Source organism: Synchiropus splendidus, chromosome 17 (assembly GCF_027744825.2).
Source record: "Synchiropus splendidus isolate RoL2022-P1 chromosome 17, RoL_Sspl_1.0, whole genome shotgun sequence".
Taxonomy (NCBI): Eukaryota; Metazoa; Chordata; class Actinopteri; order Syngnathiformes; family Callionymidae; genus Synchiropus; species Synchiropus splendidus.
The window spans coordinates 18,871,518-18,885,230 of NC_071350.1; the positions used below are offsets into that span (position 1 = coordinate 18,871,518).

A 13,713-nucleotide genomic window follows, 5' to 3' on the forward strand; every position below is an offset into this window, starting at 1 on the left:
CTTTCAGACAGAAAAGAAGATTTTGGCATCACAGTTGCAGCACCACATCACAGCCTCAAACACTGAGGTCAAAGGTCATGGATTCAGAACATGAGGAACCGTCAGGAGAAGAGGGCGGGGCTTAACAAGCGCTGAGTCTCAGGATCCATTGGTAACTTGTAAGTGGGCCTCAGGTCTTGGAGGTCTTCAGCTGCAGCATGTCTGTCAGCAGGTCGATGAGGTTGTCCAGGCCCCAGAGGTAGCCGTCTTCATGGTTCCCCTGCACCCAGGGGGTCCGGTGGTCCAGCGTGCCAGGGGGCGGCAGAGGCACCGTCTTGCCGAAGTCGATCATCCAGACACCGGTTCTGCCCGTCCAGTCGTGCACGAACAGCAGGGAGCTTCCCACCACCTGCAGAGAGCCGGCGGTCAGCGAGGTGCCACCACGGCGGGTGGCGTCTCACCTCGTGAGTCCTGAAGAAGCGGGACTCCTCCAGGGCCTGCCGCAGGTGCTCCAGCCGCTTCAGATAGCCCTGCTGGAGGAGGAGAGCGCGGTCAGTGGCCGGCAGCTCAACAGCCGTGGGAGCCCCCCGGAGCGGCGCCACCTACCACCAGGCTGGAGCTGGAGTCCACGAAGGCCTCCAGCGCTGCCATCACCTGCTCCCTGCTCCTGGTCTTCTTGAAGTTGGTGTGACACTCCCCGCTGGACTTCTGCAGGACGGTCCAGCGATTGTCAGGCGGCGGCCTGGGCCACGTCTGTCGCGAGCGGCTGCAACTCACCCGGAAGCCTTCCACGCGGAAGCCCAGGGTGGTGGTGGAGCTGAGGCTCTCGCGCCACTGCATGTAGCGCGTCTTCAGCACCGCCTGCTGCTCCCGCTCCTGCTCAGTGGGGGCCGCCGGATCCACCGCCACCATCTTCTGGAACATGTCGCGGCGAGGCTGCGGACGCTCCTGCGCCGTCTGCAGCTCCTCCTCCAGGTAGGTGCTGCAACAGATGCCTCACAGGTTCAGGTCGGGGTCGAAGGAAATACAGAGCTGCTGCAGTGCATCCTGGGACGTGTATTAATATTATATATAATAACATAATATGTTATATTTATATTATTTATATTCTTAATTATTTTGATGTTTTTTTCAAAATTTGGAAATGAAAGAATATTGAAAAATCAAGGAAAAAGAAAAGTAAAAACAAAAGAAAAAAGTGTCTTTCTGTGGGACCATGGATGGACATTATAAGTAGAGGAAACACAAAGCACTGAGTTTCAAACTGAGACTGGAAGGAATTGTGGTGTTGTGCCCCATTTACTTTTGATGCTTGATGGAAATAAAAATCAAAAATAAATAAAATAAAAAAAAGTAAAAAGAAAATAAAAAGAAACAAAATTATTTAGATTTTGAAAAAAAATAATTCCCCCCTTACTTTTGATGATTGATGGCAATAAAAAGAAAAAAAAATTATTAAAAAAGAAAAAGAAAATGAAATAATGAAATAAATGAATATAAATGTTTTAAAAAGAGCTGAGCCGGGAGGCAAAAGTCAACATCTCACCGTTGGAGACCCCTTGCACACCAAATCCCACAATACACTGCAGCAGTTCGAGCTCTTGTTAGCATTTAAATGACATTTGTTTGAGACATTTGATCAAAGTTCCTCCCACCAGGGAGGCAGCAGGCGCTGAGCACTGACCGGCTGCCCATCTTGCAGTCCATGATGGAGGGTGAGTTGAAGAAGGTCAGCAGGTTATCCATCATGTTGTAGTCCAGCTGGTCCCGCTGCACCACGCCGTAGTAGGTGGGAACAAAGGGCCTGAGGCAGTCGTCCATCAGCCTCTGGTAGCACTGCTGCTCCCTCAGACAGAACCTCTTCAGCAGACGCCCAAACTCTCCCACATGGAAGTTCCCTGGAGGGCAGCAGCGGACGTGAGGCCGGGCGAGCGGCGCGAGGCCTCGCGAGGCCTGAGGACTCACCTGCATGTCCGACCACCTGCAGCCACTGCTGAGGCTTCGTGTGGGTCATAGGAAGCAGACGTGAGGGTCCACAGCGGCGGCGATGCTTCCATGTGAACCTCTGCACGACAAGTCCAGAGTCGTCAGGTCCGTCCTCCACCGCGCCGGTCACCTGCCCCTCCACATCTCAAACAAACGGCGAGCGCAGACTTCAGACTTTTGGTTCCTGCTGGCTGCTCGTCGCCATGGAAACAGCCTTTGAGCGCCGCCGAGCAAGAAGCTGCCGAGTCGGCGCTGACCACACTTAAGTGTGTGGCCGGATCAAACATTTACAGAGATGTTTTCCTTGGATTAGTCCTGGATTTTCTTCATCCAAAAGTGGAATCAATATTAGTGAGACTGGTGAGAGGGGGAGGAGCTGAGGCATCAGCTGGGACTCGGATCGAAGCCAACGATGACTAACCAACCAACTCATGAATCCCTCCAATACAAAATCTCATGAAAATACTTTCTTAAAGTGACTGAGAATTGACCTCACGTGTTCCTAATAACCCGCTCGGTTCGACGCTGTCGCATTATTGTGGAAATCTATTCGGTATATTCGTCAAAATAAGTCGGTTTTTAAAAAAAAAAAAAAAGGACAGAATAACAATCGGCAGCACTGACTACGACTGGCCTCTAGGTGGCAGAAGCGCATCGTCGCGTCGCGACATGGAAATCGGGGCGAAGCCCAAACAGCCGAAGAAGACTTGAACGGTTCCCGGTTGCTGAGCCGCTTCACTCTCCGCAGCTGCAACTCCGCTTCTGCCCCACATTCATGCAAGCCGCCTCGTGAACGCGACCCCAGCCGAACCTCCGCGATGCTCCTCCCGCCGTGTTCGGAGTGCTGACGAGTGGACCGTCGCTCCCACCGAAGGTAGCGCTCGTCTAACCGCCGTCTTTTTTCCCTCCAGCGCTGGTGTTGTTGTTGTGCTAGCTAGCAGTGAGTTTGCGCATCCCTTCGCGTCCGAACCGGGACCAGCAGAAGTGGACCGACCAGCCAAAGAGCGCCACTCTCACTGTAGGCAGGTGGAGCTCCACGACAGCGCACTTACCTCGTCCGGCGCGAGCGACTGTCTGTCACCGCTCCGTCGGTATTTGATGTGAACCGGTCCCTCCTGGTTCTCCCCTGCGAGCGACTGGCGCCCCCCTGTGGCGCTTCTCAGCACATCAATGTAAACAGATGCCCAGAACTAGTGAGCGAGTCGGCAAACGATCGGAGTGTAGTGGCGTGTTCTGCGCAGCCAGGCTGCCTCCAGAGCGGAGAGCGAACCTCTCCTCTTATTCTGGGCCAAAGTCACTCTCTAGGAGACGATACACTCACTTATCAGGGAGCGACTTGCTGCTCAGCTCCGTGGTGGTTTGTGCCGCGATTGTGGGCAGCATGTGCTGGCAACCACGGCCTCAGACTTGCCGGTCCCGATGCTGAATGTGAGACCATGCTTTATTTTGTCTTTAATCTGCACCTCAACTCAACAAAACAGAGTTGGAGCGTCAGTTCCCGTGAGCGTTTCTCCCTCCGTGAGGGAGCGACGAAGCATCTGCAGCGTGGTTACGTAACGTGTCCTGCCTCCATCAGACGTCAGAGCGATGGAGCCCAGCGGGGCCACCGAGGACCTGGTGTTTCGGGGGGTGGAGTTCGCGGTGAAGATGGAGGTGGACAAGGGCTTGCTGATGGTGGAGATCTCTGACTCGGCGACGGCGGACCAGTGGCGGGGGGAGTTCGACCCGGCGTGTGAGCAGCCTGCCGCGTGCCGTCGGCCTCGCCGCCTCCCGCTGACGCTTGTCTCTGACCCCACAGACATCGAGGACCTGACCCGCAAGACTGGCAACTTCAAGCAGTTCCCCATCTTCTGCAGCATGCTGGAGTCGGCCGTCAGGAAGGTATTGTGAGCGCCGCTGAGCTGGAAACTCGGTCATGTTTCCGCTCGCTTGAGCGAGGAGGAGGAGGAGGAGGAGGAAGAGGAAGAGGAAGAGGAGGAGGAGGAGGAGGAAGAGGAGGAGGAGGAAGAAGAAGAGGAGGGGAGGAGGAGGAGGAGGAGGAGGAGGAAGAAGAAGAAGAAGAAGAAGAAGAAGAAGAAGAAGAGGAAGAGGAGGAGGAGGAGGAGGAGGAGGAGGAAGAAGAAGAGGAAGAAGAAGAGGAAGAGGAAGAAGAAGAAGAAGAAGAAGAAGAAGAAGAAGAAGAGGAGGAGGAGGAGGAGGAAGAAGAAGAAGAGGAAGAAAAGGAGAGGAGGAGGAAGAAGAAGAAGAGGAGGGGAGTAAGAGGAGGAGGAAGAAGAAGAAGAAGAAGAGGAGGAGGAGGCCGGCTCCACCCAGCTGCTCTCATGTCCATGGCGACAGAGTCCTCCAAGCTCGGACAGAAGCTGCCGCCATTTAACTCCCTTTAACCTTTGACTTGAGTTTTCCTGCCTGAGTATCCGCCTCAGTATTATGATCTGAAAACACCTCATAGCTTCCTTGTTTACTTTGCTGTTTTTCCTCTGCTTTTCATCCAAATAGTTTTTCCATTTGAATTCTCTTGCCTCTCTATTCTACTTCTATTCATCATTTTCTCTTATTTTGTGACATTTTTTTGCTGCTTTTTTTTCTAATTATATCTTCAATTGCAAGTAATATTTAAAATGAACGTCAGTGTAATTCTATTATTTTATTAATATTATTTATTATTTTATTTTTGAATAGCTTTTTTCTCACTAAGTGAAATATTTTTCTCCCAAATAATAGATGAATGTTTCACCTTTATGAATCCTTCTTCACACTCCATATTTCGGCGTGCGTCCAGGTGACCTCTGGCCTCATGTGTCTCTGCAGATGAGTGACTCAGTCACTCTGGACCTGCTGACCTACGCTGACCTGGAGCTGCTGCGGAACCGCAAGGCCGGGGTGGTGGGTCGGCCCCGGGGACCCCCCCAGTCGTCTGCGCTCACGGCCAAGAGATACCTGATCCTGATCTACACGGTGGAGTTCGACAGGTGAGGGGGCGAGAGGGTGAGGGCGTGAGAGGGCGGGCTGACGGGGGTCTCTGCTCCTCAGGATCCACTACCCGCTGCCGCTGCCCTACGTGGGCAAACCCGACCCGGCCGCCCTGCAGAAGGAGGTCCGGGCGCTGAGGTCCGAGCTGGCGTCGCTCACCTCGAGAGGCTTCAGCAAATCTGCGGAACTTGAGATTCACCGACTGCGAACAGAGTGAGTTCTTCCCGTCCACAGGGGGAGCCGGGTCTCTGTCTGGTGCTGATGAGGACTGTGAGCCCTGCAGGCTGGCTCTGGTCAAGGAGGAGAAGGAGTCCATGGCCAAGGTCCTGGAGCGGCTGCAGCTGAGCAGCGGCGGAGCCCCAGCTGTGCGAGAGGACTGGAGGACGCGCGAGGTGGTGCGGTCCCTGGAGGAGCAGCTGGCCAAGGAGAGGGCCAAGAGTCAGCGCTGGGCGGGGAAGCGCTGCCAGGAGCAGCGGCTCCTCACCGAGCAGGTGGGGCCGCGTCCTCCTGCGCCGCGTGCTGCCACCGCTGCGTCTAACCGCCTTCCTCCTGGTGTCCAGCTGGAGGAGCTGCGGGAGTCGGAGTGTGCGCTGCGAGTCCGAGTCAAGAGTCTGAGCAACGAGCTGGCGCTGCTGCGGAGAGGGTGAGAGACTCTCAGCACCCCTGCACCTCCCCCACCTCTGACCCCTCGCCTCCCGTCCCGCAGCGGGGTCACCCCCGGCGCCGCTCACAGGGACGTCTACCGCTCGCTCTCCAGAGAGGGGAGGGCGCTGTACGGCACCAGCAGGGGGCGCTCGGGATCTCGGGAGCGGCCGGAGAGCAGGGTGCAGCGGTCGGAGGAGCGCGGGAGGAGAGCGGACTCCTCCGGGCCGCGAGCCGCCGTCACCCGATCCTCGCCGTCTCCCACCAGTGAGTCGCCGCTCCGCTCCCTACACGAGGTGTCGCTAGAGAGCACTGACCCGCCATTGACTCCCGCAGGGTCTCACGTCCCGCGCTTCGACCCGACCGCCTACATCCAGGACCGGCAGCGGCGGCAGAAAGAGGCGGAGCTGAAAAAGTGAGTCCTCCGTCCCCGGGTGTGGAGTCTGGGTCGGGCTGACGGCGTCTCTCGACAGGCTCCGGAAGGTTCGGAGGGACATGCTGTCGTCGCCCATCCTCGCAGAGAGGGGGCGCTCTCGCTCCAGGGAGCTGCTTCCTCAGAGCGGCAGCAGAGGCAGGAGCTTGTCCGTGGAGCGGCGAGGAAGCAGGAATTCCTCAGGAAGCTCTGTCGTGGACATGGACGAAGTCGGCCGCGCCGTGCTCCGGTGAGAGAGTGTGTGTGTGTGGACATGCAGTGATGTACTTATGAGGACATTCTGGACGATCCACATAGAGTTCATTATAGCTGGGTGTAAGTTGAGGTGAGCCAAGAGGCTGGGGAAAGGGTGATGGCCAGGACCAGTGTGTGTGTGTGTGTGTTTTCTGATGGCGCTCTTGTTCACAGAGGACGACCGTCCACCTTCAATGGCCCCAGCATGGTGAGTGTTTTTGTCGTTGGTGTTCCATTTTGCCTCTGACCTCTGGTGACCTCTGCAGTCCAGAGCCGGTCTCCGGACCAGGAACCCGGTCTGCAGCACTCCCACTCAGCGTCTGAGAGACAAAGGTGACTATCTTGCCTGTTTGCCGTGTTGCCAGTCACATGACACCACTCCGCTGCCGCAGACTCGTCCGTGGACGCCGGCGCCGAGCTGTCGGAGATCGACGCCCGTCTCCAGGCCCTGCAGGACTACATGAGGGACCTGGACACCGGGCACTGACGGGACAGAACCCCTCTCTCAGGCAACTCCGGCCATCACTGTGAAGGACTCAAGCCATTTGATTCACTGAAGTTACCGTGGTCACTCCTGCTCCGACCCGAACACTGTGTCCTTTTAGAAAATAGCCATCTGACGTGTTGCCAAGTTACACAAGTGTTTTTTTATTGTTTGTTTGCCACAGCTGTAAATTTTCATTAAATTATCTTGAAATATTGCCCAGTGAGCCACTGGGGGGCGCTGGAGTGTGTCCGCACGGCAGCGTGACAGCTGAGCCTCCCGCGGCCGTTTGCTTCAGCTAATGAGCAGCCGCCGAGTGGGGACTCGTGTCCTCAGGAGGAAACAGCTGTGCTCCGTGTCTGTAACCACTCGGGAGGCGCGCGCTTGTCGAGTGGAACCGAGTGTAAACTGTGACAAGACTCAGTCTGGAACTAACTGGAAGTGAACTGAGGGCGGCGAAGGCGCGAGTGTGTGGAAGAACAGACGGTGGTGACCTCCGCCTCAGGTGGAGCCGGACTGGTGGGACGTGGACGGCAGCAGGCCCAGGTTCCGCCGCTTGCTGAGCAGCATCTGGATGTGCAGCGTGAGCTGCCGGGGACGAGCGTGTTAGCGGCGGCGGCTGATGGTTCGGGCCCGGGCCGGTGGGGTCACTCACCGACTGCTGCTTGGTCAGGATGTCTCGGTACATTGCCTTCCTGCGCTCCTGCTCTCTCTCGTCGCAGACCTTCCACTCCTCCGCCCTGGCCTGCAGCTCCTCCCTCTTCAGGGTGGGGTACTGCTGGTGCTGGGGGCAGACCAGAGAGTCACCCCCGGTCCCGACACCGGCACCTCCCACTCACCAGTCTCAGCATGTAGTCGTCCAGCGGGAAGGAGCGGCTCTTCTGCAGCATGGTGAAGGCCACGGACACGTTGGTGCGGCTCTTGTTGAGGAGGATCTGCGGAGGCACGTGGCGTTGGCGTCGGACGCGGGACAGTTTCCACGCAAGAGTCTTACCAGCAGCTCCTCGTTGCTCTTCTCATCCAGGCTGCTCTGGCTGACCACGACCGGCGCCGTCCGCTTGGTGTTCTGAGGAGACGGAGAGGCCTGTGACATCCATCCCAGCTACCTGGGTGGAGAGGCAGCAGGAGCCGGCCTCACCTCGGCCTGGTACTCGGCCCAGGCGGCCTTGCGCTCCGACTCGCTCAGCTCCTCGTCCTCCTTGTGGTCCAGCAGGGACTCGTGCTCATGGTAGCTGACAATCTGCTCGCCGCAGGTCTCCAGCAGAATCTTTAGCAGCTCGTCCTGCAGAAGACAGCGGTGAGGCGGTGCTTGAGCGAGTGCCGATCTGCAGCGCTCCTCTCACCTTCGGGGGGGCCAGGGTCTTCCTCTTCTTGCTCTTGGACTCGGGCTTGTCCAGCAGGTCTGGCTGGAAGGTGTAGAGCTCGGTCAGCTCCGACAGAGTGAAGTGCCTCTGGATCTGCTGCTGGTCCACCACGCGGTACGACAGCGACTGCTTGGTCACCTGCCGGTCGTAGATCTTCTCCTCCATGGTGCCCTGACAGGACCCAGAAGTTACAACGGGTCCAGACTCCCCAGTCGGTCACGTGATCCACCTGGGCCAGGAAGCGGTACACGAAGACGGGCTTCAGCTGGCCGAAGCGGTAAACTCTGTAGATGCTCTGCACGTCATAGGACGGGTTCCAGGAGGCGTCGAAGACGACAACCCGGTTGGCCGACACCAGATTGATGCCCAGGGAGCCGGCTCTGGTGGAGATGAGGAACAACCTCCCTCTGAGGGAGCGTGGCGGGTCAGGAGGGAGACGGTCAGAGGGCGGGCGGGTCAGTACCGGGTGTTGGCTGGGTTGTTGAACTGGTCGGCCCATTTCTTCCTCAGCGCCGGGATCACGCTGCCGTCCAGCCGATAGTAGTCCTGGTTCTTGACCCAGCTGCCCTCTGCAACATGCGGACATGGTTGAGAGCGGGTGGCTCCCGGGGGACTGGGCCGGACTCTACCTCTCCCTGCTGAGGAGCCCCGGGCCCGGTGAGACGCTCGGAGAAACTCCTCGATGAGGTTCAGCGAGATCAGTGACTGGCTGAAGACCAACCTGCGACACGGAAGGGAGAGTGAGATCCTGCGGAGCTGCAGACCTGCAGACTCACGGACACTTTGTCGTTGATGTCCTCCGCCATCTTCAGAACCTTGAAGAGCAGCACCATCTTCCCAGAATGCTCCAGCACCTGGGCGTCGGTGCTGCTCAGCAGGTGTTTGAACCAGCCTCGGTCCATCTTGGGCGTGGAGCTGCTGGAGCCTGTGGCGGGAGGGTGTCAGCTGCAGAGGTGGAGTGGAGGAGGGGAGCGTGAAGCTACCAGCTCACCTGCTGCTGCGTCCACGTCACTGACCGAGACAATGACACACGTCACCAGGGAGGTCCAACAGACCCGGAGGTCCAGCACTTTTTAAGAAATCGGCCGGGGCAGGTCATGTGACTGGTGTGTGTGTGTTTGGGGGGTGGGGGGAGGCGTGGCATCAACTCACCTGCGAGCTGCACCTGGCTCTACGCGGCCGGCGGGAGCCACTGGACCCTGCAGACAGAAACCGCTTGACAAAACGTGTCGAACACACCAGTCACACACCTGAGCTCCAGGCGCGGCGACCTCCGACCTTCTGCTTCTTCATGTAGCTGAGCTGGAGGCACCAGGGGTGAGTCCAGATCTGGCTCAGCACATGGAAGTCCTGGAAGAGGTTCGCTGCAGTCCTTGTTTTGAGTAATGGATCCACAGAATCCGCTTCTACAAATCAAACCAGCGTCAAAGTCTGCAGTGACACTTTGGAGGCCAAATCCCTGCCACGTCATCAAGCATGACATTGAACTCCAGCGAAACTGAAGACAGAGCTGACGTTGGAGCTTCAGGCGAGCCGGATCTCGGCTCTAGGATGAGAGCTAGTGACGGCGCTTACCGACCATGTGGTCCAGATAGTAGCGGTACAGTTTGCACTGGAGGGGTGTGACTCGCACGGCCACCACGTACTCGTGCTTCGGGGGTAGAAACTGGCTGAGCTCGGAATAATCCTTCCTCTGAAAGAGAAGAAAAGGCCTCAGGCTCTCAGCAGGACACGGCCTCGCCGGGTCTGGACCGGGGTCCCACCTGCACACAGCCACTTAGCATGGAGTACAGCACGTGCGCCCGCTTCTTCATGACGCGCACGTCCCTGGGCGTGGAGTCGGCGCACTGGCCGTTCTGGATGGGGTTGATGAAGCGGTTTCGGAACTCCTTGAGCGAGCCCAGAAGGTTCTTCTTGATGAAGCTCACCATGCAGTGATCTGCTCCGACAAAACCATCCGTTACAGGTGGGCGGCCGCAGACGCAGGCCCGGGCCGCTGCAGTCCGACTCACACTCCACCAGGTTGTTCTGCAGCGGCGTCCCCGTCAGCACGATCCTGCGCTGGGTCTTGATGGCGCTCAGAGCTTTGGAGACATTGGAGGACTCGTTGCGCAGGATGTGTCCTTCATCACACACCACAAAGTCGGGACCTGAAAGCAGCACGGTGAGCAGACGGCCGTGACCCTGCGGCGAGCAGTGAAACCTGGGTTGACGAGGATGCCGTGGATCAGCTTCTTCTGCTGGCTGGCCAGGCTCTTCTGCAAAGCCAGGTTGCGGTACATCTCGTAGCCCATGACCATCACCCCGCCGTCCTTCTTCCAGCAGCGCAGAGCTTGGAGACGCTCCGCTGGAGACTTTCTGGTGGCGAGCTGAGACACCTGCAGGAGAGGCCGCGTCACCATCTCACCCTCCTTCCCCGTTTCAGAGCCACTCACCTTGACTTTGTCTTCTCCTAAGGTCTTCTGCCACTTCTTGAACTCGTTGACCCAGTTCAGGACGGTGTTGAGGGGACACACGACCAGGGCGCTCTGGAAATTCAGGCTTTTTGACAGCAGCACCGTGTTGAGGAAGGTCACCACCTGCAGAGCAACAGAGACTAACACAGGTTACAAGTGCCACTAGAGGGCGTGGTTTCAACTGGCTCCGTGTGACTGGTCACTGGCGGTCAGTCTAACGCAGACCTGGGCAAAGTGTGGCCCGGGGCCTACATGCGGCCCTACATTTACATGGCCCCTTTGACGTCAGACTAAAACTATAACTGATATGTTGTCATTTCACCACATCAGCAGTAAGTCTAGCAAGTTCTGGTTTGAAGACTAGAACTTTCTTCTTTTCATTGGTCATTTTTGTGTGTTTTTCTTATACCTCCAAACACATTGAAGGAATATTGCAAATATAGTTTGAAATACATTTTTATCTTGACCGCCTGGTCCGTAGTTATGAGCTACATTCAGAGTAAATGTAGGTATATAAAATGGAATATTTCAATAGGTTTCATGGCATATTTACACTTCTTAATATCATCCCTTACATTCAGTCATTTTAGGTTCATTTTGTCCTTGTTACTTAAGTGCGTACTTTGGGTGTTTTTTCCGTCATGTTTTGTAGTCACCCCGGTCTTTCTCTTGATGGTGGCCCCTCACAACCGGCCCCACCTCTGGTCTAATGGAACAGTGTCTGACCGACCTTAGCATGGTCACACTGGAAGCCAGCGAGCAGCACGTCACCTGAAGGCTCTTGCCCAGCCCCATGCAGTGGGCAACTATGCATCCAGATCCTGGGGAGGAGTTGGACTTCTCCACCGACTCGCAGCAGCTATCCCAGATGAACTGCACTCCTGTTGGAAAACAGCTGTCACGCGTTCCGAGTTTCGCTCAGCACGCCGACTCACCGTCCACCTGGTGAGGCTTCAACATGGTCACCAGGTCCCTGTGCACCTGAACCAGAGGAGCCTTGGTCCGAGGGTCCTGATCCAGGACCAGCTTGGTGGTGATGGGGCAGGCCACTTGCGAGTTCTCATCCTCGATGATCTGGGACTGCAACATGGAGCCCTCAGCTTCAAGTCCTGACTTGGGGCAGACTTCGGTACCTCTCTTAGCTCCTCCATCTCCATCTCTCTGTTGGACAGCCGCTTGCATCTCTCCTCCTCCTCCCTCAGCGCTTCCTGCGTCTCCGCTCGAAGATTCTCGTCCTCCATTATTTTGCGGATCTTCTTGCGTTTTTTAGGCGTCGACTGCGACTCAGTGGCTTCTGCTTCTGCAGCCTCACTCTGCAGAAAAACATCTCCTCAGCTCCAGCGAGCTCTGGCACCTGAGCTGGAGTAAGGAGTGATGAGACCTTACCTCTGAGCTGGTGTCCAGCAGCAGAAAGAAGTCACCTGGTTCCTTCTCAGTGATTTCTTCCTTCCCATCTTTGGGAGCATCAGGTCTGGAAGGGAGCAGCAGAACAGTCTCTCGGTTGAAGGATAACAGACAGAATTACTTCCTATGATAAAATCTCATTGGTCAAACACTTCTCCGGCTCAACCCTTTAACACTAACATGGGGTGCTTTCCCGGCATGTGGTCACATGACCTTGACTGTGGCTGCTGCCTGGGCCAGTTTGGCTGCTGAGGAAGTTTCTCCCGGCTTCTTCACAGTGAATGTCGAACGTCCACTCCTGAAGGAGCCGGCTGGTTCCAGTCAATCAGATCTGGCGGCAGCAAACCTTCTGAGCGGTGACGGCAAACCCACATCAACATGCAGGTTTGAACCAGTGCACACATGCTTGTCCGTCCACCTCCTAACAAGGTGACTTTGTCCTGTTCAGTGACTTGTTTTGAAGCAGGGCGACACAGTGTTAGGGCCGAGGGAAGAGTCACAGCTGGTACCTTTCATGGCTCTCACTAGTATCGTCCTCAGAGCTGCTCAGCTCCACCAGCAGGTCCAGGTCATCCGGCTCGCTCTTTTCAGCACCTCCTCCTCCTCCACCACCACCATCATCATCATCATCACCACCATGATCATCACGATCACCCGCCTCCTCCTCACTTTCAGCTTCGAACACAGAATTGCAGGTTAAGTGAAGAATTAGCAGCCAGTGGCTGGACAGTGAGTCCTTACTGCCTCGCTCAGCCGCTCTCGCCCTCTGCTTACTCTCTTCACCCTCCGCCTCAGACTGCTCGCTTGATTTCGCATCATCCAAGGTGAGTTTGTGTGTGAGAAGGTGGTGCCATTTGAGGTGAGCCTGAGAGCCTGCGTCCTCCTCCTCCACTGGAGCCCAATCTGCTTTAAAGATTACAGCTACTTGGACTCGTGCCTCTCTGAGGTAGAAATGAATTCTATTGCAGAAGTGAGACTTACCATCTGCCTGTCGATCCTTCTCTTGCCTGACTTTAACTTTTCCCTCTCCTTCTGATTTTGATTCCTCCTCCTCCTCCTCTGACAAGATGTCGTCGTCCGAGGAGTAGTTGGCTTTGATTCGGGCCAAAAGCATTTTCTTAGCGATTCTTTCAAAGGTAAAAGAGAAGAAGAAGGTCCTCAGTAACTTGCCTCACATTAAAGGTTTGGTGAAGTACAGGATGAAAAAAGGTCAAGAGACACAAAGTGGTTGAAGAATACAAATTTATTACAAGTGTTCACAGAAAAAAAAAACATTTTGATGAAGAGAAATAATTCACTCAATATTGACCTTTGTTTACAATAAAAAAAAAACAGTCCTGGAAAATAATCTACTTCAAAAAGTATTTTAGTGTCGAAGAGAGAGAACCAACAGAAAGATCACAATGACAAACGTTTGTGAAATGTGTGTGTCATCTAGGGTGGCATCTGGCTTTACATTACTTATGTAAAGATGGAGGCAAACGTTGGAGACATTACACACTATACATTATATGGTTAAAATCATACAGGAAGTGGGCATGTCCCGTTTTCCTACTGGACCTTGTGATCTTCCTGCCAAGATAAACCTTAATAATAAATGTGCAGATCTGGCTGGAAACATTTTTCTGCCCCGAATCTTGAATATCTTTTAAAAATATGTCAGGATAGTGGTCAATAGAACCTAAGTGTGCTAATGTTGTCTGTTCTCCGAAATACGTGTGTTTATCGAATACAGTTTGCTAGTTGTAGTCCAGTGGCTAC

The 13,713-nt window shown here is 55.4% G+C and overlaps 3 protein-coding genes across 13 annotated transcripts in view; 1 reads left to right on the forward strand and 2 right to left on the reverse strand.

The window, feature by feature from the left end:
• Positions 1-3,298, reverse strand: itpkca (inositol-trisphosphate 3-kinase Ca). Of its 3 annotated transcripts, none has more exons than XM_053847762.1 (6): positions 3,018-3,298; positions 1,945-2,044; positions 1,664-1,877; positions 586-961; positions 441-512; positions 1-388 (listed from the first exon to the last, which is right to left on the reverse strand). In XM_053847762.1, the coding sequence occupies exons 2-6, from the start codon at positions 1,991-1,993 to the stop codon at positions 170-172; spliced, it is 930 nt and encodes a 309-aa protein (XP_053703737.1). In that variant the 5' UTR covers positions 1,994-2,044; positions 3,018-3,298; the 3' UTR covers positions 1-169. The 3 variants fall into 3 exon arrangements, with proteins under 3 accessions (XP_053703737.1, XP_053703736.1, XP_053703738.1); XM_053847761.1 differs by having other exon boundaries at positions 1,945-2,109; XM_053847763.1 differs by having other exon boundaries at positions 586-687; positions 757-961; positions 1,945-3,298.
• ccdc61 (coiled-coil domain containing 61) lies at positions 2,638-7,443 on the forward strand. Of its 2 annotated transcripts, XM_053847759.1 has the most exons (13): positions 2,639-2,839; positions 3,542-3,697; positions 3,764-3,846; positions 4,774-4,934; positions 4,996-5,148; positions 5,219-5,426; positions 5,496-5,578; positions 5,642-5,844; positions 5,914-5,992; positions 6,051-6,239; positions 6,419-6,452; positions 6,511-6,577; positions 6,637-7,433. In XM_053847759.1, the coding sequence occupies exons 2-13, from the start codon at positions 3,553-3,555 to the stop codon at positions 6,729-6,731; spliced, it is 1,500 nt and encodes a 499-aa protein (XP_053703734.1). In that variant the 5' UTR covers positions 2,639-2,839; positions 3,542-3,552; the 3' UTR covers positions 6,732-7,433. The 2 variants fall into 2 exon arrangements, with proteins under 2 accessions (XP_053703735.1, XP_053703734.1); XM_053847760.1 differs by lacking the exons at positions 3,542-3,697; positions 3,764-3,846 and having other exon boundaries at positions 2,638-2,839; positions 6,637-7,443.
• LOC128748771 (transcriptional regulator ATRX-like) overlaps positions 6,877-13,713 on the reverse strand; it is a 15,429-nt gene continuing 8,592 nt past the window's right edge. Inside the window, exons 11-35 of one of the 8 annotated variants that reach the window (XM_053847755.1) lie at positions 12,934-13,079; positions 12,694-12,858; positions 12,462-12,627; positions 11,935-12,019; positions 11,682-11,861; positions 11,484-11,628; positions 11,320-11,429; positions 10,296-10,671; positions 10,105-10,242; positions 9,856-10,031; positions 9,668-9,785; positions 9,371-9,498; positions 9,245-9,291; positions 9,084-9,103; positions 8,873-9,017; positions 8,722-8,813; positions 8,556-8,661; positions 8,322-8,499; positions 8,231-8,263; positions 8,072-8,134; positions 7,867-8,010; positions 7,723-7,794; positions 7,568-7,663; positions 7,384-7,512; positions 6,877-7,316 (exon numbers count right to left, since the gene is read on the reverse strand). In XM_053847755.1, coding sequence (XP_053703730.1) covers positions 7,230-7,316; positions 7,384-7,512; positions 7,568-7,663; positions 7,723-7,794; positions 7,867-8,010; positions 8,072-8,134; positions 8,231-8,263; positions 8,322-8,499; positions 8,556-8,661; positions 8,722-8,813; positions 8,873-9,017; positions 9,084-9,103; positions 9,245-9,291; positions 9,371-9,498; positions 9,668-9,785; positions 9,856-10,031; positions 10,105-10,242; positions 10,296-10,671; positions 11,320-11,429; positions 11,484-11,628; positions 11,682-11,861; positions 11,935-12,019; positions 12,462-12,627; positions 12,694-12,858; positions 12,934-13,079 — 3,145 coding nt within the window. In that variant the 3' untranslated portion in view covers positions 6,877-7,229. Of the gene's footprint in view, positions 7,317-7,383; positions 7,513-7,567; positions 7,664-7,722; positions 7,795-7,866; positions 8,011-8,071; positions 8,264-8,321; positions 8,500-8,555; positions 8,814-8,868; positions 9,018-9,083; positions 9,104-9,244; positions 9,292-9,370; positions 9,499-9,667; positions 9,786-9,855; positions 10,032-10,104; positions 10,243-10,295; positions 10,672-11,319; positions 11,430-11,483; positions 11,629-11,681; positions 11,862-11,934; positions 12,020-12,461; positions 12,628-12,693; positions 12,859-12,933; positions 13,080-13,713 lie in introns of those variants that run through there. The other 7 variants (XM_053847756.1, XM_053847754.1, XM_053847753.1 and 4 more) reach the window with 7 other exon arrangements.

What these genes read in the sequence shown, in the direction of transcription:
- ccdc61 (XM_053847759.1), top strand. Translation starts at nt 3,553, where the DNA reads ATGGAGCCCAGCGGGGCCACCGAGGACCTGGTGTTTCGGGGGGTGGAG. An exon ending in CTGGCGCTGCTGCGGAGAGG is followed by an intron (nt 5,579 to 5,641) that starts GTGAGAGACTCT and finishes CCCGTCCCGCAG; the next exon opens with CGGGGTCACCCCCGGCGCCG. An exon ending in TCAGCGTCTGAGAGACAAAG is followed by an intron (nt 6,578 to 6,636) that starts GTGACTATCTTG and finishes CCGCTGCCGCAG; the next exon opens with ACTCGTCCGTGGACGCCGGC.
- itpkca (XM_053847762.1), bottom strand. Translation starts at nt 1,993, where the DNA reads ATGACCCACACGAAGCCTCAGCAGTGGCTGCAGGTGGTCGGACATGCA. An exon ending in ACTCCAGCTCCAGCCTGGTG is followed by an intron (nt 513 to 585) that starts GTAGGTGGCGCC and finishes CTCCTCCTCCAG; the next exon opens with CAGGGCTATCTGAAGCGGCT. An exon ending in GCTTCTTCAGGACTCACGAG is followed by an intron (nt 389 to 440) that starts GTGAGACGCCAC and finishes GGCTCTCTGCAG; the next exon opens with GTGGTGGGAAGCTCCCTGCT.